This window comes from Hipposideros armiger, unplaced genomic scaffold (assembly GCF_001890085.2).
Source record: "Hipposideros armiger isolate ML-2016 unplaced genomic scaffold, ASM189008v1 scaffold_136, whole genome shotgun sequence".
NCBI lineage: Eukaryota > Metazoa > Chordata > Mammalia > Chiroptera > Hipposideridae > Hipposideros > Hipposideros armiger.
In genome coordinates, this window is record NW_017731486.1 from 1,584,883 (window position 1) to 1,608,348 (window position 23,466).

At 33.9% G+C, this 23,466-nt stretch overlaps 1 protein-coding gene across 5 annotated transcripts in view; it reads right to left on the reverse strand.

Annotated features, from left to right (window-relative positions):
* ANKRD12 (ankyrin repeat domain 12) overlaps positions 1-23,466 on the reverse strand; it is a 138,400-nt gene that overhangs the window by 66,061 nt on the left and 48,873 nt on the right. For 3 of the 5 annotated variants that reach the window (XM_019649951.1, XM_019649952.1, XM_019649953.1), the window contains exons 4-7: positions 18,547-18,615; positions 13,417-13,563; positions 10,259-10,459; positions 7,672-7,814 (exon numbers count right to left, since the gene is read on the reverse strand). In XM_019649951.1, coding sequence (XP_019505496.1) covers positions 7,672-7,814; positions 10,259-10,459; positions 13,417-13,563; positions 18,547-18,615 — 560 coding nt within the window. The remainder of the gene's footprint in view (positions 1-7,671; positions 7,815-10,258; positions 10,460-13,416; positions 13,564-18,546; positions 18,616-23,466) is intronic. The other 2 variants (XM_019649954.1, XM_019649955.1) reach the window with 1 other exon arrangement.

Genomic DNA, 23,466 nt, shown 5'->3' on the forward strand with positions numbered 1-23,466 from the left:
CAGCCTTGACTTTTTTATTGGCCCTTCACTCCTCTACCTACAATTATGCTACCATCTGTCCTATGAAATGGGTCTTCTCAGATCTGTGAAGATCTAAGCCAGTGACTGTTTCCCTAGAGTTCTGTTCTTGATTCACTATCTCATGCTCTAGTCTGTATCATTCCTTTGGAGATCTCACCCACTCTGTTTGAATATGATGACAATTACACAATCAATTCATTCCTTTTCATTCATTCACTTGCTTGCTCTCTTTCAGCCCTTCCTTGAGCTCCAAACCCAAATATCCAAATTTTCATTGGATATATTCAACTGAATATATTTGTAACTCAATACAATAGCTGAAACAACTAGGTCCCAAACAGGGTTCATTAAACTTATAACCTTATTTTTTATCTATTTCCATTCTCAGTGACTGGCACCAAAATATATCCAGTAACTGAAGCCAGAAAGATGGGAATCATCACTGCCTCCTGTTTTTCACTCATACTCTACATCAAATAGGTGGTCAGTGTTATTACTTCTGCTTCCTTACCATCTCTTCTTGTTTTGAGCTTTCTTCCATTGACATTAGTGCATTCTACCATACATAAATCTTTACTATAATTTATTAACACATTTCTCACCTTATTCTAGACCATAAACTTCATGTGGGATCAAGTCTTTATTCATCTTTGTATTTCCAACACATAACTTGGTGATTTCTGGTAGTTAGAAAATACAGCCATACCTTGTTTTACTGCAATTTGCTTTATTGTGCTTTGCAGATACTGTGTTTTTTGTTGTTGTTTTTTTTTTTACAAACTGAAGGTTTGTGGCAACCCTGCCTCAACCAAGTCTATTGGCATCATTTTTCCAACAGCGTTTTCTCACTTTGTGTCTCTGTGTCACATTTTGGTAATTCTCAAAATATTTCAAAACGTTTTATTATATTCGTGATGGTGCTCTGTGACCAGTGATTTTTGATGTTACTATTATAATTGTTTTGGGGTGCCATGAACCATGCTCACATAAGATGGCAAACTTAATAAATGTTGTGTTTGAATGCTCCACTGACCAGCTGTTCCCATCTCTCTCCCTCTCCTTGGGCCTATTCCCTACTGAAATTAGCCCAATATCCCGACAGTGGCCTCTAAGTGTTCAAGTGAAAGGAAGAGCTGCACGTCTCTCACCTTAAATCAAAAGCTAGAAGTGATTAAGTTTAGTGAGGAAGGCATGTCGAAAGCCCAGCAAGACTGAAAGCTAGGCCTCTTGGGCTAGTTAGCCAAGTTGTGAATGCAAAAGAAAAGTTCTTGAAGGAAATCAAAAGTGAACACACAAATGATAAGAAAGCGAAATAGCCTTATTACTGATATGCAGAACGTTTTAGTGGTCTGGAAAGAAGAGCAAACCAGCCACACCATTCCTTAAGTCAAAGACAAATCCAGAGCAAGGCCCTCCCTGACTCTTCAATTCTATGAAGGCTGAGGTGAGGAAGCTACAGAAGTCTGAAGTTAGCAGAGGTTGGCTTATGAAGTTTAGGGAAAAAAACTGTCTCTATAACATAAAAGTGCAAGGTGAAGGAGCAAGTGCTGATGCAGAAGCTGTAGCAAGTTATGCAAAAGATCTAGCTAAGATCATGAATGAAGGTGGCTATACCAAACAACAGGGTTTCAATGTAGACATAATAGGCATATATTTGAAGAAGATGCCATCTAGGACTTCCACAGAAGAGACTTTCAGAGAAGTCAATGCCTGGCTTCAAAGCTTCAAGGATAGGCTGACTCTCGTTAGGAGCTAATGCAACTAGTGACTTGAAGTTGAAGCCAGTGCTCATTTCCCATGCTGAAAATCCTAGGGTCCTTAAGAATTATGCTAAATCGACTCTGCCTGTGCTCTCTCTAAATGGAACAATGAAGCCTGGATGACAGTACACATCTGCTTACAACATGGGTTTATTGACCATTTTAAGCCCACTACTGAGACCTATTGTTCAGAAACAAAGATTCCCTTCAAAATATTACTGCTCATTGATAATGGACCTGGTCACCAGGAGCTCTGAAGGACATTAATGTTTTCATGACTACTAACACGACATCCATTCTGTAGCCCATGGATCAAGATGTAATTCTGACTTTCAAATATTATTCAAGGAATACATTTCATAAGGCTATAAAGCTTCCATAGTGATTCCTCTGATGGATCTGTAACATCACTTACTGCAAAGTAAGTTAAAAACCTTTTGGAAAGCATTCACCATTCTAGATGTCATTAGGAACATAAAGGTGCAAGGTGAAGGAGCAAGTGCTGATGCAGAAGCCCTAGTAAGTTACCCAAAAGATCTAGCTAAGATAATGAATGAAGGTGGCTATACCAAATGAGTGGAGCCGGCCAAGTGGCTCGTTGGTTAAGAGTCGGCTTGGGAGCGTGAGCTCTAAGCAGCACGGCCGCCGGTTTGGACCCCACATGGACCAGTGACTCTGCGCCATCTACAGCTAAGATGGTGAACAACAGCTCGACCTGGAGCTGAGCTGCCTTGAGTCGCCAGCGACGGTGTAGGCTGCAGTGGGCTGTCGTAAGCTACCGTGAGTGGCTGGCAGCCAGCATGAGTGGCCAGCAGCTGGCGTGAGCTGGCGTAGTGGCCATCCAATGGCCGGCGACCGATCTGCCTCAGCCAGGAAGAGCGCAATGATCACAATACCAACATGGGCCAGTGAAGCGACGTCCTCCACAACTAGACTGAAGAACAAAAAAAGAACAGCAACTTGTCTGTTCCCCTTCCCTGATTCCCCAATGCTGTTCCCTTCCCCAATTCTTCAATAAAATCTTTAAAAAAAGAACATTCATGATTCATGAGAAGAGGTCAAAATATTAACATTAACAGGAGCGTGGAAGAAGTCGATTCCAATCCTCATGGATGACTTTGAGGGGCTCAAGACTTCAGTGAAGGAAGTAACTGCAGATGTGGTGGAAATAGCAAGAGTACTAGAATTACAAGTGGAATATGAAGATGTGACTCAATTGCTGCAATCTCATAAAACTTTAATGGATGAGGAGTTGCTTTTTATGAGCAGTTGTTTCTTAAGATGGAAATCTACTGGTGAAGATGCTGTGAAGGTTGGTGAAATGACAACAAAGGATTTAGAATATTGCATAAACTTTGTTGATAAAGCAGCAGCAGGGTTTGAAACAAGTTTTACTGTGGGTAAAATGCTATCAAACGATATCGCATGCTACAGAGAAACCATTTGTGAAAGGAAGAGTCAATCGATGGAGCAAACTTCATTGTCTTACTTTTAAGAAATTGCCACAGCCACCCCAACCTTCAGAGACCACTATCTTGATCAGTCAGCAGCCATCAACATCGAGGCAAGACCTTCTACCAGCAAAAAGATTATGATGCTGAAGGGTCAGAATTTTTTTTTTTAGCAATAAGTATTTTTAATTAAGCTGTGTACATTGTTATTTAAACATAATGCTATTAAACATTTAACAGACTACAGTATAGTGTAAACATAACTTTTACAAGCACTGGAAAAACAAAAAAACTGTGTGACTTGCTTTATTGCGATATTCACTTTCTCGCAGTAGTCTGGAACTGAACCTGCAACAGCTCCAAGATATGCCTGTATCTCAAGTCTTTTAAAAGAAATAATATTAAAAAAGATGCTGTAAATTAGAAATTTCTAACAAAGGAAGGTATTTAAGAATTCACAGTGAATTTAATGTTTTCTAGACTATGAAAGAATAAACAATGTAGAAAATTTGAAATGTAAGAATGTATAAAGAAAACAAGTTACTCATGGTCCCAATTTTGTTTGTTCATCTTATCAAATTACATATGCTTATGATTTTAAAAGATCAACTAGTTTTTCAAGGCTGCTGGGTGAAGATTAATTGTCCCTGATACTTATCTCCATATACTGAGTAACAAACTATGGACCAAAAAACCAAGGGGGGGCAGAGGTCCTATGGAAAAGTAACCTCACAGGGAGATCCCATCATAAATTACTAACTGGGCAGGTCATGGTGGATAATCATGCCCCAGGCATATAAGTTCTTTTCTAAAAGGCTTATCTTCGCCTTAAGCAAGCCCTGTGCATTGTTTCTGTGCATCTAGGTTAACACACCTTTGAAATGCCTCTCTTTCAGACCTCTCCTAATACCGACCATGCTTTCAGACCCCTCTTTCTAAAGCATATAAGAGAGCATGCTGTAATCCAATCTCTGTCTTGCTTTCTCCCACCTTCATGGAATCTTCCTTATATTGCCCTCCTTAATCTCAAATGCATAAAAAAACCTACAAACTGCAATTCTCAGAAGCATTTTTTTCAGTCTGTTGAGATAATGTTTTCAGGTGTATCCTGTTTGTCTCAAATAAACTCTTATAAAAATTCTCTACAGGTGTTGTGGGCCTACCACGTATTTATTACATGCCTATGATCAGTCAGGGACAGTTGGTTCATTCAAACATGTTATAAAACCCTAACCTAAATAATCAATACTTTATAGCTCATCTTATGCAAATTATTATTTATTCTAAAAAGGATTTAAAGTAACTTAAAGTTGCTTAAAGCACAGAAGGCAATAAATTTAACAGTAGATAAAAATGATGAGACAAGAAGAAAATAAATACAGGTAGTTATAACAGAACTAGGAATAAAGCTTTTATAAAAATGTATATCATGAAGTATTCTGCACTTGCAAAAGGTAGGCCAAAGATTAGGTTTTCACTAAACTAAGTTAATCATCTCTTGCTCTAAATAATTTACAATAGATTACAGAACTGCTATCTTTCAGCTTCTTTACCTTAGAAATGTTTTATGGGTGGCTGAAGTTGTCATGACATTTTGAGTGAAGGAAATCCAATTCTTTGGTAGAGACTCATAATATGGGGGTGCCATAAAATGTGTACACGTTTTTAGAGATGTCATCTATGGTATTACTTTTTGAAGTTGAACTGAATTATGCCATTCATAATGTGTATGAAGTATGAAATATGAAGTATGACGTTCGCTCAAAAGATAGCATTAATCAAATGAATGCATCCTTCATTGTATTACAATTTTATACATTTTTTTCCTTTCTTAAAATGTGTGTGTATATATTTTGTCACCCTCTGTATCTAGTATAGATATATACAAACGAGTTTTTGGTGGCTCTCATTTCTCTCCTCCCCCTTAGGCACAAATAAAAGAATAAGGAGATAATGGTTCTCAATAGCTCTGAATTGACTCCTACTATCCTAGGCATGTTGGTAGGAGGAAAAGCAAAGATCTCTTGAAAACAGCATGCCAGTCTCCCTCTGGAGATAGACTGGAAATAGCATTTGAGTCCCTGTAAGTATATGAGCTCAAAGGTCAGCTTCTGGAAATATTTTGCAGCTATGTGCATATTTAGAAACTTGTATTCACAGAAACATGTCTTACAAGGCACAACTCTTTAACATTACATTTAGAAATCAGGAAATCTTTATATATCACATTTAAAAGAAAGCTATTCATTTTTGATGAACTATCAATAATGGTGTAAAAAAAAAGGGCAGAAAGTATATTTAAAATATCACTGCCAAAAAATAAATCAGTTTCAAAAAATAAATTCAGTGGAAAGGGGAATGTATCCTACATATTGTCACGCCTTATGAATTGAGTCTTTGGCATTCTGTCTATCCTCAGTCAGTTATCTATTCATCCATCCATCCATGTACCTACACCTGCATCCATGCAGAGTTTAACTGTTTTTTATATGATAAGTGGTACTAAGAGTCACTAACACAAAACAATACAAAAAGCCAATATGCATGGTACAGGGCAATGCAGGAAACAGACAAGTATGTTAGCAAAACATAATGTAGTAAGTGCTATCATATAGGTATGTACAAATTGCCAAGGGAGCACAAAAAACTGGTCCAGTGGTAATCAAGGACCAGTTCAGGAAAAGTAACATTTATAGGCTACATTTTTCTTTAACAATAAAACTTTGTGAATCATGAAAAATACCTTATATATTATTTATTACATAAATTAAAGATGAAAAAATGAAGGTTCAGAGGATAAAGTATTTCAGTTTTCCCCCCAATAAGGCAGAGAAAAAGGCGATCTTTCAGTCATCTTTTCCAGGCACACTACAGAGAAGCCCACCAGTCAAAAAGCTCTGTAAAGCACAGATCTTGTCAATCAGGCTTTTTAGAGCTTCATCCAAATATGAATAAACAGAAGTCAGCTGAAGATCTCTAATTTGAAACATATACCAAAACAGAGAAGTAACGTGCAGGATCTTGGGGAAATCCAAGACTATCCAGGAAGCAGAACAAATAATTTAATTAATATCCTTGGAGAGTTAAGATGGGTACCAGGAAATTGGAAATCTCATGAAGAGACTGTGAGAATCCCGCATGGGATTAATGGTAAAGAGATATTCCAGGACAGCATTTATCCTACAGACCAAGAGAACTAGACCAAATCAAAGCAGGATACAAGAAATCTTGCATACAAGGATATGAGAAATCCCAAAGGTATTTCTCAAAAATAGTAAACTGATGAATGTATGTGTTTGATTTTATTTAGAGGCATTTTATAGTTACATCAGAGAGAGTAAGGAAGAACAAAACTAGATGCATAGAAAACTAAATAACAAAAAATAGAACAAGGCAATATATTAAAGGTAATAAACAAAGATCCAAAAAAGAAATATACTCATGGTACTCTTTTCTGAGCAGCAATACTTAATAAAATCCTTTGCAGGAGGTCAATAAATAATGACTAAAAATTAAAAAGCAAAATAGCTTGCATCTTGTTAGAAATACAGAGGTAACTACTAGAAGAAACACCTACATTAGTTGCTTTTGGTTAAAGGTACTGGGGTGTAGGGAGGTATCAGAGGGAGCCTGCAGTTACCTTCAACTTTCTAAACTATGTGCAAATATTCTTTGATAAAAGTAAAAATTAAGTAGAAGAAAAAACCTATTTACTTGAAAAACAAAATCCTGCTTTAGAACCACCGCTAATAGTGCTCCAGGTTGACAGCTCTGGCTGTACGCAGGTTAAGCAATGGAGTTGAGCATTAAACACATTTAAAACGTGAGCTTCATTACAAATAAGAATGATTTAGCTTTGATATTAACATGCCAGAGACTGAAAATGTAAATGAAATTTAAAACCCAGCTGGTTCATAATATTACAGCAAAACAAATATGATGTTTAAAGATACCATTAATTTGTAAGCATATATAATCATGTTTGATTATATCATGTTGTTATATTCATAAGCCACCTGAATATAAATAATGTCAGCTAAAATGCAGGAATAGATGTTATGCACAGAGGGATCATTAAATATTAACAAGTCTATAAAAAAAAAAGATAGGCAGTATGACACTATAAAATTTTTATTGTAAGGAAAATCCACTTTAACCACTACATCTAGTTATCTGACAGAAAGTACTTGAAATAAAAATTCTACCAACCTATTTAATTATCAAATTAAATAAATTTTATGAAAAGATAATGCTAAATCTGACTATGATAGTACTTAGCAGTTTAAGGGCAGAAAAAAAGAAAAAGAAAATATAGATGAGCTGATTAGGCAATGGGTGAAATATGATATGAGATTGTATGACTAAGAGGTGAACTAAAATAATCTGGGCTAAATTTATATTTTGAAAATGTGTAGTATTGATTTTTCTATCATACTTACATCTCTGTGCCCACTACTAGCAGAATCATGGAGTGGAGTGTCATCATCTAATCCTTGTGTGTTAACATCTGCTCCAGCTGCTATAAGTATCTTAGCAACATCATAATATCCAACATTGCAAGCTTCGTGTAGTGGTGTCCAACCTAAAGTTAGAATACTAATTTAACCATATGGTTTACTTGTACTAATTCAATATATATGCTTTTTATATACATAACCATGTGTGACATAGTGATTCTAAATGCACATAGTACACAGAAGGTAAAAGGAGTGACGATCCTAAATACCTAAGAATACCACTAATTTTACAGAAGGTCCATTTATGATAATACTATTTCCATTGAAGCTAAATTATTTGACAAAAGTATTAAACATTTAAGCTTATCCAAGAAACATAAACTTGTTATAATTTATAATCATCAAAACTATGGAAAAAGAACAGAAAAAGGAGGCAAAATATTAATAAGCTAATAAGGGTCTTTCAGTAAACAAAAACCTCTATGGTTTTAAGGGCTTTCATCTGTTAGGTCAATACAATCTTTTCTGAACTTAATACTTATTTTAATGGGAATAAATTTGTCATTTTAGTCACTTTTATAATAAAAAAGTTGTATATTCATGAAAGAAAAATTAGAAAAAAAATACAAAGAAGAAAATAAGCATTACCCATAATTCTACCACTCAATTTAAATAATTTAGCATAAATCCTAATAGATTCCCTCCCTCTCCTATTTATACTTTAAAACAAAACTTCAATGATTGTTTAACCCCTTTCTTTTACTTACTACAGTGAAAATAATCCCATCATTACAGTTTTCTACAACATAGCACTGCCCTGACTGACAATACCATAATTTATTTAAACAAGCTCCTATTACTGGGTATTTAAATTATTTCTAGTTTTTAAATATTAAAAACAATCTGCAACAAATACCCTTACGACTAAATCTTTATGCATATCCACGGTTAAACACTTAAGATAAATGCTAAGAAGTGGATTATTAGATCAAAGGGCAAGTAAATTTTTTTGGATTCTGACAGATGAATATCATGTTCTGCTCTACAATGGATGCTGTGCATTTTAAGTCTCATTCTTTAAAACAGATCCTGTATATCACTTTTTCCCCCATTCACACCAAATAGAAATAAATTCAAGGTGTATTCTAGTAGGGCTATGTGTAAAAGCAAAACAAATACAAAATTTGGAAATGAGAAAATATAGGGGTATAGTTTTATGATACAGGCGCAGAAAAGACCTTAAAATACCAAAGAACCCATAAATGAAAACAATAACTGATATGATTACATTAAAAAACTTGAGTAAAACAACACTGTAGGGGGCTGGCTGAGTGGCTCAGTTAGTTAAGAGCAGGAGCTCTGAGCAACAGGGTCGCCGGTTTGATTCTCACATGGGCCAGTGAGCTGTGCGCTGTGCCCCAGCTGAGCTGCCAACAGGTGGCACAATGGCTCAGCTGGTGAGAGAATGTGCTCCTAAAAACAAGGTTGCTGGTTCGACTCCAGCATGGGATGGTGGGCTATGCCCACCCGCAACTAAGATTGAACATGGCACCTTGAGCTGAGCTGCCCTGAGCTGTCCACGGGTGGTTAGATTGCTCAGTGGTTAGTGTGTGCTATTAGCAACAAGGTTTCCGGTTTGACTCCCACATGGGATGGTAGGCTACGCCCATCCGCAACTAAGATTGAACATGGCACCTTGAGTTCAGCAGCCTCGAGCTACTGACGGGTGGCCATATGACGACTGGACTTGAGAGTTGAGCTAGCTGCGCCCTCCACAACTAAGATTGAAGGACAACAACTTGGCTGTTCCCCTTCCCCAATTCCCCAATAAAATCTTTAAAATAAATAACACTGTAATAAAATTCAAACACAGCCAGACAGTGAAAATCTTTACAGAAATAGCAGTAAGACATTAGGTAAAAAAAGCAGGTTGTAGAACTATAGACTGATATAGATGACTTGATTTTTTAAATAAAAAGCCTATATATAAATAAATGTTAATTATATATGATAATAAAACTGCACTAAAATAACCTCCATTCTTAACAATAGTAGTGTAGAAAAGAAAGGAGAGGGGAATGGAGGTTATTGTAGTATGTAAAACTAAAGGGCATTTCTATATTGTTCCCTGCATACTTTCCCTTTGAATTCTTCACAGTAAGAATGTACTGGTATGGTATTTGAGTAATTAACATAAAACACCACCACCATCCTACGTTCAAATTAATAAATGTTCTTGAAAGACTTAGGAATGAATTAACTACTTTGAACACATTATATAACTCTAATTCACCTAGAACAGAATCTAAATTGGATAAAGAATTACATAATAATCTGTCAACTAAAATTAATGTTTAAAAATTTGAGTAATTACTGACATGGAATTGTAGCAGAGATCAGGGTTTTAAGTACACTCTAAAACAGTTTTGTAATAAAGTACAGTCTTACAACTCTTTCATTTCAGCAAGAAGAACAAAAAATATACAGATTAAATTATAAACAGAATCTGTTTAGATGATAATTTTTAAATTTTAGTTCATGAGTATTAGTCTTTAATTACTAGTCTTACCTGCAAAATCTTTCACATTCACATTTGCCCCTAAACTTATTAATTCTTTGACTTGTTTCACATCTCCTCGAATAGCTGCCATATGTAAAGGAGTTTCACCACGTTCATTTCGTTTATTAACTTTGTCTTTTTGTCGAGATGAGGAACTGGGAGTTTTCTTTGGGGCTGGTGTTGTTTGTGATGGATGATTTGGTGTGGAATCTATAAGAAAGAAGAAAGTTAACAAAAGATCTAGGCTAAATATTTGGTATATTCATTTAAAGGCTTTTATAGGTCATGTGATAATTTTCTGGAGTAGGGGAATATCTTCTCACCCTAGCAATCCAAAACTTGACTTGGATGATACACTAATTTGACCCAAATACATAAAGCAGATCTTCCTTTAGATTTATCAAATATTGCATGAGCCAACTTATTAAAAATGTTTTATTCTGTCAATTTATAAAATTGGCTTAAAATGATACTAAAGTATCAAGTATGCACCCTAAATGTGTTTGCTCAATGAAAAATTTGATAAACTGCAAAAAAAAATGTATTTTTCATGGCATATGATGTTATTATTCTAAGACCTGGATGAAATGACACTGAAGGCTAAAGTTCACACCTCTGACTCAGACAAAGCATTGGAGTTCTATTCTGGTATTAAGGGCAAATTAAGGTCATGGTTGACTTTAATATGAAAATGAAACTTAAGATCTACAAGAAATAAGGTCAGTCAGGAAAAAGGCCTTTAAAAAGTGGGTAATAAAAGAAAAAAAATGTTTTGCTTTGATTCCCATCATTTGGTTTTTGTTTCAGTATTTATATCAAAACCAAGAAAATTAAAACTACAATAGATGATGCCCAAAGTCCTCTCCTACCCATTTCAAAACTACTGGGGAAAAAACATAATAAAAAGTTGGTTTCTTAATCAGTTAAGGATTCAAGACATATATACAGTGTCAATAATTAATTCTGAATTTTACAACTATTTAAGAGAAACAATTGCTCCGAGAAAAACGTCTCTGGAATATAATTTTCTACCATACAATAATTTTCTTGCAAACTCATGATTACATCACTAAAGCAATATCATCCTTTCCTCAATAAGAAAGAAATTTAAGGTTTACCTTCTGAATTTTAAACTACATTGTGTCAGTAACAGTTTCCTATCTATGTATTTCTATAATGTACACTTCATAAGAGCAAGGACCTTATCTATTTATCACTATATCTAGACAGCTTAGAAGACTTCTTGGTACACAGTGGTACTCACGCAATATTTGTTGAATGAATAAATTAATTCTATTATCCTTATAGTCAAATTATTTATTAAGAAAATTAGGTGTTGAACTTCTTAAAAACAAAAAAAACCCCACATTTTTTAATTCACACAACTTGCAAGGAATTCATAGAAAATTTTGTTAGCCATACCAAAACAATATTCACACACACAAAATAAAAGTACTACTATCCATAATGGCGATCAGGTTAAACAAAACAAAAACATGGAAAATTAATTATGTAACAGATAAAACAATGAACCCTAAACTCAAAGTGTGTGTGTGTGTGTGTGTGTGTGTGTGTGTGTGTGTGTGTGTGTGTGTATTTATATATATATATGGCAAAAGCTTGATATTTCAAAAGCTTTCCACTCTAGTTCTACATATATTAATAAATTTGAATAAGATGTACCTTCAAATAAAAAGAACCAACTGCAGAACAGTATTATAGTATAATCTTAGTCATATTTTAAAACAATCTATAAGATATATTTTGCATGCTTATATGCCTAGAAAATTTCTAAAAGAAACTGTTAATAGTTGTTGCCTCTCAAGGTGAAGGGGTCACTGATGTGAGGGAGGACTTTAATTCTTGAATTTATTCTAAGGATAGAGGCTCATGATATTAAAAAAAAATCAGTTTTAAAAATTAAGTCTTCCCATCTAACTATTAAATCTGACTTACAGTGTTTTACAGAAACATTTAAAGTTTTAACACTGTAAAATATCTTTAATTTGGCCACATTCTTTCCTAAGTTGGAGGTGGAAAGGTGGAAGTGTAATCAAAACAAGATGCTCTACTTAAAAAAGCAAGAAGCCCTAACATGTTTTTATTAGTCAAAGATATTAGGTACACTCATGTTTTAATGGAAACTATGACACATATAAACTCTAAGAATTTTACCATGTTGTTCCAGTTTTTTAAAAAAAGATTCAACCCAGGAAAAATTCACTGGAAAAATTGTGTCATTTTCAATTCATTTCAACAGGGTCTGTTATCCAAAGAGGCTTGAATTCAGAGCCAAAAGAATTTTTTTCTTCTTTAGACAAGTGATTACTTTCTTGTATCAATCAATGAGAATACACAACTTAAAGCTTTTCTTTTGTGTTGTTAGCTGCCAGAATGCAGAGCTAAATTCAGTGCTCAGTAGTAATAACTATCTCAGCCCAATTGTCTGGGTTATATCTATGCTTTTAGCTCCTTTTAATAAATTAGCAGGTTAGTTGGCTTGTTCCCTCTTTGTTTTGGTCCTGCTGGTAAGCCGTCTTGAATTATTTTTGGAGGGCACAGTACATGAATAAACACACACAGGTGTAATACAACACCTTAATTGGAAGGGTAAATGAAATGAGATAAATTTACATAATATATTACAGATATTTTTCCTTTTATAATAACCTAAGAGATCTTAAAGAATACACAATAAAATAACAATAAAGCATGGATTAAACTCTTGCTTCTAAAAGTAATAGTGTGATAAAATTGTCAGTTTATTTGCAGGGTGCTAGTGAGTGGAAAAGTAAACTAGAAACCTAGAAGCAGCTTTTCAGAAACTGGGGTAAAAATTCTTCAGTGAGATAAAAGCAAACAGTTCTGCAATAGATTTCTCAACGTGACTGACTCATTTCTAAATTACCCATTTTAGTTGACAAATATTCACTGCATGTACACTACATGCAAAGATCCCTGCTCTTTTACAGTTTCTCACCTAGTAGAGGACACAGACAATAAACAATTGTCACACAAATAAATGTGAAATTACAAACTTATGTTACAAGAAATTCTGACTAAATCCAAGAATAAAAATGTAAAGTAGTTAAAAATAATTATTAAAATAAAGCTACAGTCTGAGGAAAACTAAGAATAAACATGAACTCAGTGATGGTTAATGTCACCTGGACTATTGTCTCTTGCTGTCATCTGCATAAGAAGTGCCATCTGTTTTCTTTCTGAGAGTGGATAACCAAAAAGAATGCTAACTGGTGTGGACTTCTTATTTCCTGCTTCCTTTTTTGTTTTCTTCTTTTCTGGACCTTCTTTCTCTGTAATTATTAAATATGAAAGAATATGAAACAACTGTAAGCACTCAATAGCAAAACATAAGACGACTTTTTAAAAATAGACGTTATACATGTATGTGAGAAACATGTTATGTGAACTAGCAACAACACTTTTATTATATCGTACAAGCAATTTTCTACCTGAATGTTTTGAAAAGAAAATTCTTAATTGTATTGTTTTCAGAAAATTAATAACATTTGGAAATTTATTCCTAGTAAAATTTATATTTTAAGGTTTTATTAAAATTTAATTTCTTCAACATTTCAAATATTCCTTAGTATATTACATCTTTGAAACTTCTCTTCCATTCTTATAATTTTATTCTTCTCAATTACTGCTAAGCCTATATAGCAATGTTCCTTCAAATTATTTCCCTAATTCACTAATGATTTATGCAATCTTCTAAAAAGTATTTAAGTCTTAAATACACAGTAATTATTGAAAAAAAGCACCAAATCATTTTATTCCAGTCATAGGAAAGTTAAACAAGGAATGATATTATGAATTAAAGCTAAAAATGAGCAAATTAAGGATTTGGGGGTGGGAGGGTAGGGTGGTGGTGGTGGTGGTGGTGGTGAACAGAGATCCTGCTAAGATGCAAAATTGACAAAGGATTTTTCAAAGAGAATTGAATATAAAGTCAGCTCTCAGACTTAGCTATTGGCAATGCAGCCAGCATTCTCCTTTTAAGTAAGAGGAAATTCAGATGGAACTGGTTTCCACAGGTCAGAGAGATACAGATGTCTCTTCTTTTTTGAGGAGTTCTCTGGGAATTAATTCAGGTGGCCCTTGGAGAGCTAATGCAGAGGGTCTGCCTATTATCTGTCCAGGCATCTATTTATCTATTTCTTGAGAAACCCTATACAAATATCTTGAATTTACTGATCCATGTTTGAGAGTCCCTGCAAAAAAGGGGTACAAAACCAAACAAAATTAAAATTTAAAAATAAAGGTTACACGTAGCAAAAATAAATGGAAGAAGGGAAGGAAGGCTTAGTCATCAATATTGTGGTGTTTTTAGGAAGATGCGGCCAGCAACTAGACTACTTACTCTAGGAGATAATAATTTATTAATCTAGCAAATTTCAAGAAACTAATAAAGGTTTGGTATTATTTAAATATTAATGAAATATTATTTAAGGAATAAGAACTTAAAAGTAGTAATTCTTGCAGTGTAGCACTTAATTAGAATATACTGGCATCTTAACTGACTAGAGAAATTAGAGATCCTAATATTTAAACTCTGCTGCTGACAAATCACTCAAAATTCAATAGCTCCAAAACTGTCCGTTTTATTGATATTTGACTTTACACAAAGCAAAAAAAGTCAAGATTTACTTCAGTCTTTATTAACAATTCTAATTTATTACTTTATTTTATTTTCCTCGTTTCATTAGTAATAATCCAATTTAGTATAAATCCAGTTTCAGCAGTGTTTCACCTAACTTACTAAATTTATTATAAAGCCTAAAGAGGTCTTTTGGAGAACCCCATTTTTTTCTGAAACATATTCTTTCTCCTAATAATGTTCTGTTCACTTTGGTTCTCTCATATTTAAAGAGGACCCACAACTGTTGTTGTTTTCTTTTAAGATTTTATTGGGGGAGGGGAATAGCACTGGGGAATTGGGGAAGAGGAACAGACAAGTTGCTGTCCTTTTGTTCTTCAGTCTAGTTGTGGGGGACATTGCTTCACTGGCCCATGTTGGTATTATCATTGCACTCTTTCTGGGTGAGGCAGTCGCTTGCCCACCATTGGATGGCTGCTCACGGCGGCTCATGCTGGCTGCCAGCCACTCACGGTAGCTCAAGGCAGCCCACTGCAGCCCCCCTGCAGCCTACACCATTGCCAGCGACTCAGGGCAGCCCAGCTCCAGGTCAAGCTGTTGTTCACCATCTTAGCTGTAGAGGGCACAACGTCACTGACCCTCATGTGGGATCCGAACCGGGGCCCTGCTGCTCAGAGCTGGCACTCCCACACCAACTCTTAACCAACCGGCCCAAACTGTTTTTGTTTTAAGGGTTTTCCATCTGAATAACAAATCTTTAAATATAATGACGTACTTTTTTTCACTTAAATTTAAAATACTTAACATTGTGAAACTTTTTATAGAAAACAAAAAAATGCATTAAGGAAAATTAGTATAATCTAGTAATTGGAGGAAACAAAATAAAAAAACACACAACATCAATCCTTAAAATTAATTTCTAAACTTTTTGGGGAAAAAATTTCTTTTATTTTCTTGTTTGCCAAACAATTAATTTTTTGGTTTTAATTGCATTTTAATATGTTTTAAAAAGAATATGCTCTAAATGGTAAACATTCAGTTTATAGAAAAAGTAAGATACTTATAAATTTATTATCAGAATTCTATGCTGCCAAATGATTAAAGATATAATTATTACATTTTAAAAAACAATAAATTGAATATACTCCAAATATTCAAACAAAAATTCAAATTATATACTAGCATCCAACCCAAATTCTATTTTTTCTTTAATTAAGTGACTAGTCATTTGTCCAAGCTCATGTTTTACATAAGATAGGAAAAGAAGATAAGTGAACAGTAGCTGGTGTAAGACAGTTAGGTTAGAGATAACTATAGGCCATTCTTCAAAATTGTAAGTGTTAGATCAACATGCCCAAAGTGTGTTTTTTCAAGTTTAAAGCGTTCAACAAAACTTTGGCTATTTCAGATCTAGATGTGAAGAACTTACTTCCTCTGACCTGTCATAAGTAAAAAGTGATGATATACTATATATTTGAAAAAGTTAGGGACTTCTCAAGTTTCAGTAATTTAAATGTAATTATCTGTCTGAATAATGGGTCAGGATTTTAAAATTTAAACACAGAATACTGACACGTGTACTTATTTAGCAGCATACTATAGAACTGAAATTCTACTCAGCCACTCTACAGATTTTAGAAGAAAAATCCAAGTGAATCACTTATTACCAAACCAGAGAAATGGACCTTTCAACAATTCCACTTTCTTTATTTCAAAGTTCAGAGCGTCTTTAGAAATTCAGAGATGTCTAAGTCTTACAATGTTGAAAATAATGTTCTTTTCAAGTCTTGTCAGAATAAAAGATAGCGCAACATTGTCACATCCCAATTAAGTGGTGTATATTAAGGAGAAGAGACAAAATTGTTTTACTTGGGGAACTGGTTTATAAATTTATCAGTGTCTCAAAAACTAAAGAATATGACATTTTGCCACAAAGCAGTCACTGTATAAGGAATGAAATAACAAAGCTACAATTCAAATATAGATGAACGTAACTAAATCAATCACATTTGGAATGTGTATTCTTCAATTCTGAGAAAAAAATGTTGCCATTACTCTCTGGTTCTAAAATATCTACACAAATCTCTAACAGTTGGGTGCTTGTATCATTTGATTTCCAGCAAAGATACTCAGATGACGGATGGCTTTATCACATATAGCTCTTTCATCCTGACACTTATAAGTCCCATTTTAGAAAAATACACCTAACTCCAAGTAAGTGTAAGTCTTTTAAATTTAATACTGATGATAAACATGCTCCCCACCCCCAAATTTTGATAACCAAGTACTACTGACTCATCAGTTCAATTAACAGCTTTCAGGATAATTTTAACCATAATTATTTGGTTCTACATCACCCCGAATTTATAAAACACAAAGTATATCAGAAATAGAAGGTTTATTTTGGATTTTATTCTAAATGTCATATGCTGAAAAGTGGACACTTAGATACTTAGGGACTAAATATTTTATATTAAAAACCATTCAGAGATAAGAATATAAGGACCATTTAAAAAAGATAACACACTTAACTAGTTTTCACATACTAGAATACATTTACTCTTTATTTTAAAATAATAATATTTATACATTCTCTTGTAGTCTTCCATCTGGAGCAATTATGAAGCATAATACCTGGTGCCATGGCTGAATAGAGAGATTCCAACACAGTTAGTTAATGGTAATGAAATTTCTCCAGGGAATGTAGTATTTTAACTCACTTTAAAATTTAACATAGGCAGCAAAGTCAATAGAGCAAAGAGTTCAACTTGAAATATTTCTAAAACTTGTGTTTTAAAAAACACTCCATAACTGAAGAGTAAGATGACACTATCAAAATCAATACACTTGGCATACCTTGTAAAGACTATACAGCAAAAGCTTAAAGCACCCTGGGTATCTTCCCATAGGGGTCGCTGGCTGCACTGCACAATTCCAAGGGGCTGACCTTCACATCATTTTCTTTTTTTTAAAAATTTTATTTTTTATTTTTTTAAGATTTTTTTAAATTGGGGAATTGGGGGAAGGGGAACAGACAAGTTGCTGTCTTTTTGTTCTTCAGTCTAGTTGTGGAGGACATTGCTTCACTGGCCCAAGTTGGCACCATCATTGCGCTCTTCCCGGGCAAGGCAGATTAGTTGCCGGTTTCTGGACAGCTGCTCACGCTGGCTGCTGGCTGCTGGCTGCTGGCTACACACGGTAGCCCATGGCAACCCACTGCAGCAGGGACTGTAGCTTACGCCGTCGCCGGCGACTCACGGCAACCCAGCTCCAGGTTGAGCTGTTGTTCAGCATCTTAGCTGTAGAGGGCAGCATCACGGGCCCTCATATGTGAGATCTGAACCGGGGCCCTCTGGTGTCCCGTTCTTAACCAACGCGCCACTCGGCCGGCCCTTCACATTATTTTCTATGTGAATGGTGCCTCCATGTTGTGCTGTACAACACCTGAATGGTAGTATACAGCAGTCCTGCTTATATTGTTCATACATAGCATGGGTTGGATGTGATGCACTAGATATCTCAAAAAAAGTTGGAAAATCTGGTGTCATAATGTAGTTCACTTATTCAACCAAAGAGATCTATATACTGGTTTGAAAAGAGGTTATTTATAGTACAATAATTAATTGTAAATGTGACAAACCACTGGCTAAATAGGAGCCCCTAATAATCTAATTACCTGAATATGTCCTGTAAGAAGATATAAGTCTCTCCCCCCAATTTTCACTTGTATGTCCTGGATCTGAATCTACAGAATGAGAAGAGACAGGAGAAAAGAAAAAAGCACACGAAGGGAAATGCAGAATTCAATAAACCAACATTTTTCAAAAGATCACTAGTTAGTCAATGATAATTCATTGTTTCCCCAAAAGGTTATTTTCAGGGTAAAGCCAAAAGTACATTTGAAACACAGGTTTGGCCAATACCTAACATTTCAGTTTCTTCAACTGGAATATTCAAGTTAGGAAAGTCAACCATGCAGTTTGCAATAGATATTACTGATGCTGCTTATTAAAACGTATCATGGCCTTTGAGGCTATATAGTTTTTCAATGTCTGAATAATGATAAAAGATGCAGTACTCTATCACTGTTTTTCTGTTTAGAATTTGTCTTTAGAAAACTAGAATAATGACTTGAATCACCCTTTTTGTTCTATGAGGGCCCAAAATACTCAGAAGATAATAAGAGTACTTTGGACTAAAGTATCATTCTAGACCACAGACCTTTCTATAAATTATACACATTTCAAATGGTATGAATTGCTGCACTGACCACTACTGAAGACTTGTTAGAAAAAGCAGCCTGAATCAAAATAAGTTCATCAGCTAAAATAAGAACACGGAATCCTGCTTAACAATTCACGACAGACAAGAATATAGAGAACTGAGTTTTGAAAGTATGGCCAAAGCAGATATTTTTACTTATAAACAACATGCCATTTTAACTCACAATAATATTCTAATATTCACGTTCTTAATTTGTTGACATACACTTTTCTTTCCAGGATCATTATTACAGACATTATTAATTAGTTCAATTAGTATAAGGAAACAAAAGTGGTTTTAAAAAAAAAACCAATTTAGAGAACAAGTAACCCCTAAACATAGTAACAAAGAGAGTCTAAAAGTTTAGTGATGAGAAGCCTCACTCACTTGAAACAGAAATCATTACTAAAATAGCATTTAGACCAATTATAAAGCAAGTGGGTAAATGGATTGAATGACAAGCCTTTCAATGAACTTCTATTTTAAAACTGACACATTAAATTAGCAACTAGAAGAATTCCATCAAGAATGTTTGAAATTTCATTTAAAGACAAGCAAATATTAAAAATGGCCTCCATATAGTGAAGAAAAAGTGGCAACCAAAACGTTGTGCCAACAAATCGAATTAAATGGATTACTGAAAGCTCATATTATTGTGACAGATTAAAGCATAGTGGATAAACTGAACTTTAAATTATATTAATTAATATATGAAAGTAGTACAACAGTTCATCTAAATTTTCCTTTGGAAATAATCAACCTACCCTCACTCCACACCCCTTTGGAGTTCACGCAAATAAGTATGTTTATGTTTGTGGCATTTGAATGTGTATTCTGCAAAGATTAAATCAGGAGCTGGAAAATGAAAAGCTTCCATACCCTATCCCTTTACTCAACCACTTCTTCCTTCTTTGCTATATTGAGACTAGACTATGAAACTATTGTTACCTATTGCCGGTTCTGTAAAACACTGAGTTCTAAGCACAGCTATTATCTCTCCCTGATATATTCTGCATAGCAAGGCAAGACAAGCAATATTTGTATTTTAAAAGCTATCTTTTTAAGTTAATATGCTGTTCTAGGTTGCAAGAGAATAAGAAAAAAATACCAAGAATGATTAAAAGGGTTTACATTGCACATTTGAAATTTTTTAAAATATCAGGGGGAAGGGAAGGGAGGAAATCTGTAATAAATAATCTTCATGAAAATCACCAAAAGGTGATTAAGTAAAGCAATGATTTTACCTGCTACTTTAACAGTTACCAGAAAAACTATATTTGTTTTCTTATTTAAAGAAGTTTCTCTTTTCAAATTTGCTCAAGTCATATTAAATAGGGTAAATTCTTTAATGGCATCTAAAGCCTCAGGAAAATAAAACTTCTAAGGATGGCTGGCGGAGAAGATTTAGTTTAAAACATTTGAACATGCTCCACAAGTGTCACCACGGACTTTGGAAATGAATATCGTGCTTTTTGGATTTTCTCATACCACATTATCTACATATGCCAAAAGAAAAAAATCAGTAAGCAAATAAATAATGCTTACTAAAGAGGAAACAAATATTTTTAAAAAGTGGAGGATGTTATCTTTCTAGTTATTTAAACATGTACACTAAAATGATGAAGTACTACTTGTTTACCTATATAGAATATTAGATCTGTTAAAACCTAAAGAAAAACATGTGCCCCAATGCTATTTGAAGTTAAAGAATATTCATATACTGTTGGAGACTTTGTAACTAATTGTAATTATTTTGGAGAAACATCACAGAAATGTTTAACTCTTTTAATCCTGCAACCCTACTTCTGGGAATGTAAAGAAAATAAGAATTTATGGCATAATAAAATATAATCTGCAAAGATGCTCTTGATGTCCATTACTATTAACAAACTAACTGTAAATTTAGTTTGGAAGCCAAGAAGAGGCTTCATGTCAAGGGATTATGGCTTTCCCTTGGATGCCATTACACTAGGAAAGAACATATATAAGATTTTATGACTGATGTTCAGGAATGAAGTTCACTTAGGCAGAAACATTAATAACTATTAAAGATAACAGCAGTTATCAGTTATTATTGTGCTAAAAACTTTATACTATACAGTGGCAGTATTGTAAGGTGCCTACTCAATATTCACTCACCCCTTCTTACTAGAAATACTACAATTTTGATCAGGGTGACAGTATGCCCAGCTAAAGGTATGTGACTTTTCAGACTCCCCAGCAACTAGGGTAGCCTAACCAATAAGATGAAGGCAGAAGTTCCTAGGGAGGTTTCATAAGTAAAAAGGCAAAGTTTCACTGGGAGAAAGATACTTTTGTCATCAGTCCTTCCTCTTCTATTTTCAGCCCAAAAAGCAGCAGAAGACTTCTGGTGACTATAACGCAAAATACTTATAACGCAAAATACTTAAGGACAAAGCCCATGTATGAGCTAAGGGTGGCAGAACAGACAGATGAAAAGAGCCCAGTCCCTGATGGTATTATGGAACTATTATATCAACTGTGGACTATGTCTGGTCATAATGCATTAGATTAAAAAATCCCTATCTATTTAAGCCAGTGTTATTCACTTTTGTGTTTTAATTAATGCATCACAAACTGATTTTACAAGTTATGTCACTTAAAGGTAACAATTCTCTGAAGTTGGTATTATTATATGCACTTTTACAGATTAAAAAAACTGGGACTTTTATCTGTCTAGTCAAGCAATTACTTTTCTAGAAAGTGTTATCGCTTAAAAATTAATATTAAAAATTAAGAATTTAGAAAGTTTAAGATATACTATGGTAAACCAAAATGAAGACTAAGAATGACTCATCACACTAATGGCATTACTGCTAATTTTGGGGACCACTGAGCCTTCCTTGGAAAATATGAATATCTTTTTTTTAAAAAAGTAATGACTGTGGTTTATAAAAGTAAGTTCACTATTTTAAAAGTTCAAGCCATACAAAAGTATATAAAGGAAGTCACAAATCATCCCAAATCCTAGAAGTAAAATGTTAACATTTGATGAGTATCCAAGTATCCCTTTAAATATATAACTGGGAGGTATGGGGGGGGGGAAGGAAAGGGAGAGGGATGAAGGGAGAGAGGGAGGGAGGGAAAGAAGGAAAGAAAAATTTATGTATGAATTGGAAAATATGTATACAAGCTATTTTTAAATAAAAAGATGTAATATTAATTTTATTTTAATCCAACATAAAAAGGAAAAAAAAAGCCAAAGGAACTGCTTCTTCTCTATAAGAGATATCATATACTAAAATATAAGCACACATATATAAACATGTATAAAATAATTTTAAATAAGATTAAAAATTTTAAGCGATCATTTAAAAAATTATTTTAAATATCAGTTAATCCCTTGGTATGAGAGATGATGAACTGAATAACACTATTAACACTTTCTCTTTATTCCTTATCCGTTCTTTTATTTTCACTAAGTTAGGGTTTATAATATTTACATTTTTGTTCTGGACCCCATAATACACCCACTTAAGTTTAGGCTTAGTTCTACAAAGAAACAGTCTTTTAAACAATCTTAACTTTCCATATGTGTGTTAATATTTGTCCTGTGTGCACATACAAATATAAAGAATCTGACCTTTAATGTGTCCAAACAATACCTATTATTCCATAACCTATTTTTTCTCACTTTATATACTATGAACATCTTTCCATATTGCATATTCTTCTACCATGTTATTTTTAAGGGTAAAAGCATTATTTCTTCATTGGATTTACCATAATTTAACAAATCCTATATTACTTGACACTATTTTCCTGTTTTTTTGCTATTATAAGGAAAGCTGAGATAAATATACTTAAAGTTTTACTCTCATCAATAATTATTTATATAAAGTAAATGCCAAAGAATAAGTCAAGTGTTAACAAACTTTTACTTTTTGATATATGTTGTCATATTTACCTCCAACAAGGTACTCCTATAATTTAGACCTACTAAATAGAGCAAATTCCTATTTCCAACCAGGGACCACTTGTTATTATTTAGGTCAACAACAATTCATCAATCGTTACAAATTGTATTTCTTTGATTACTATCGATTCTTTTCCATATACATATTTCTTTCCAACTGTAATTTTGTTGTTCTGAAATACCTGCTTGTATCTCTTGTCCATTTTCCCATTTTTGTGTTTTTCTCTTCCCATTTAGATATTTAAATACTAAATATATTAAGGGTTGTCATATGTTGTTAATATTTCTCCCTTCTATATTTTTATAATTTCAGCTAATAACTTAAAATAAATATACTATAAAAAAAGATCAATGTCAAATATGAGGCTTGATGCTATAATTATCTTTTTTTTTTTT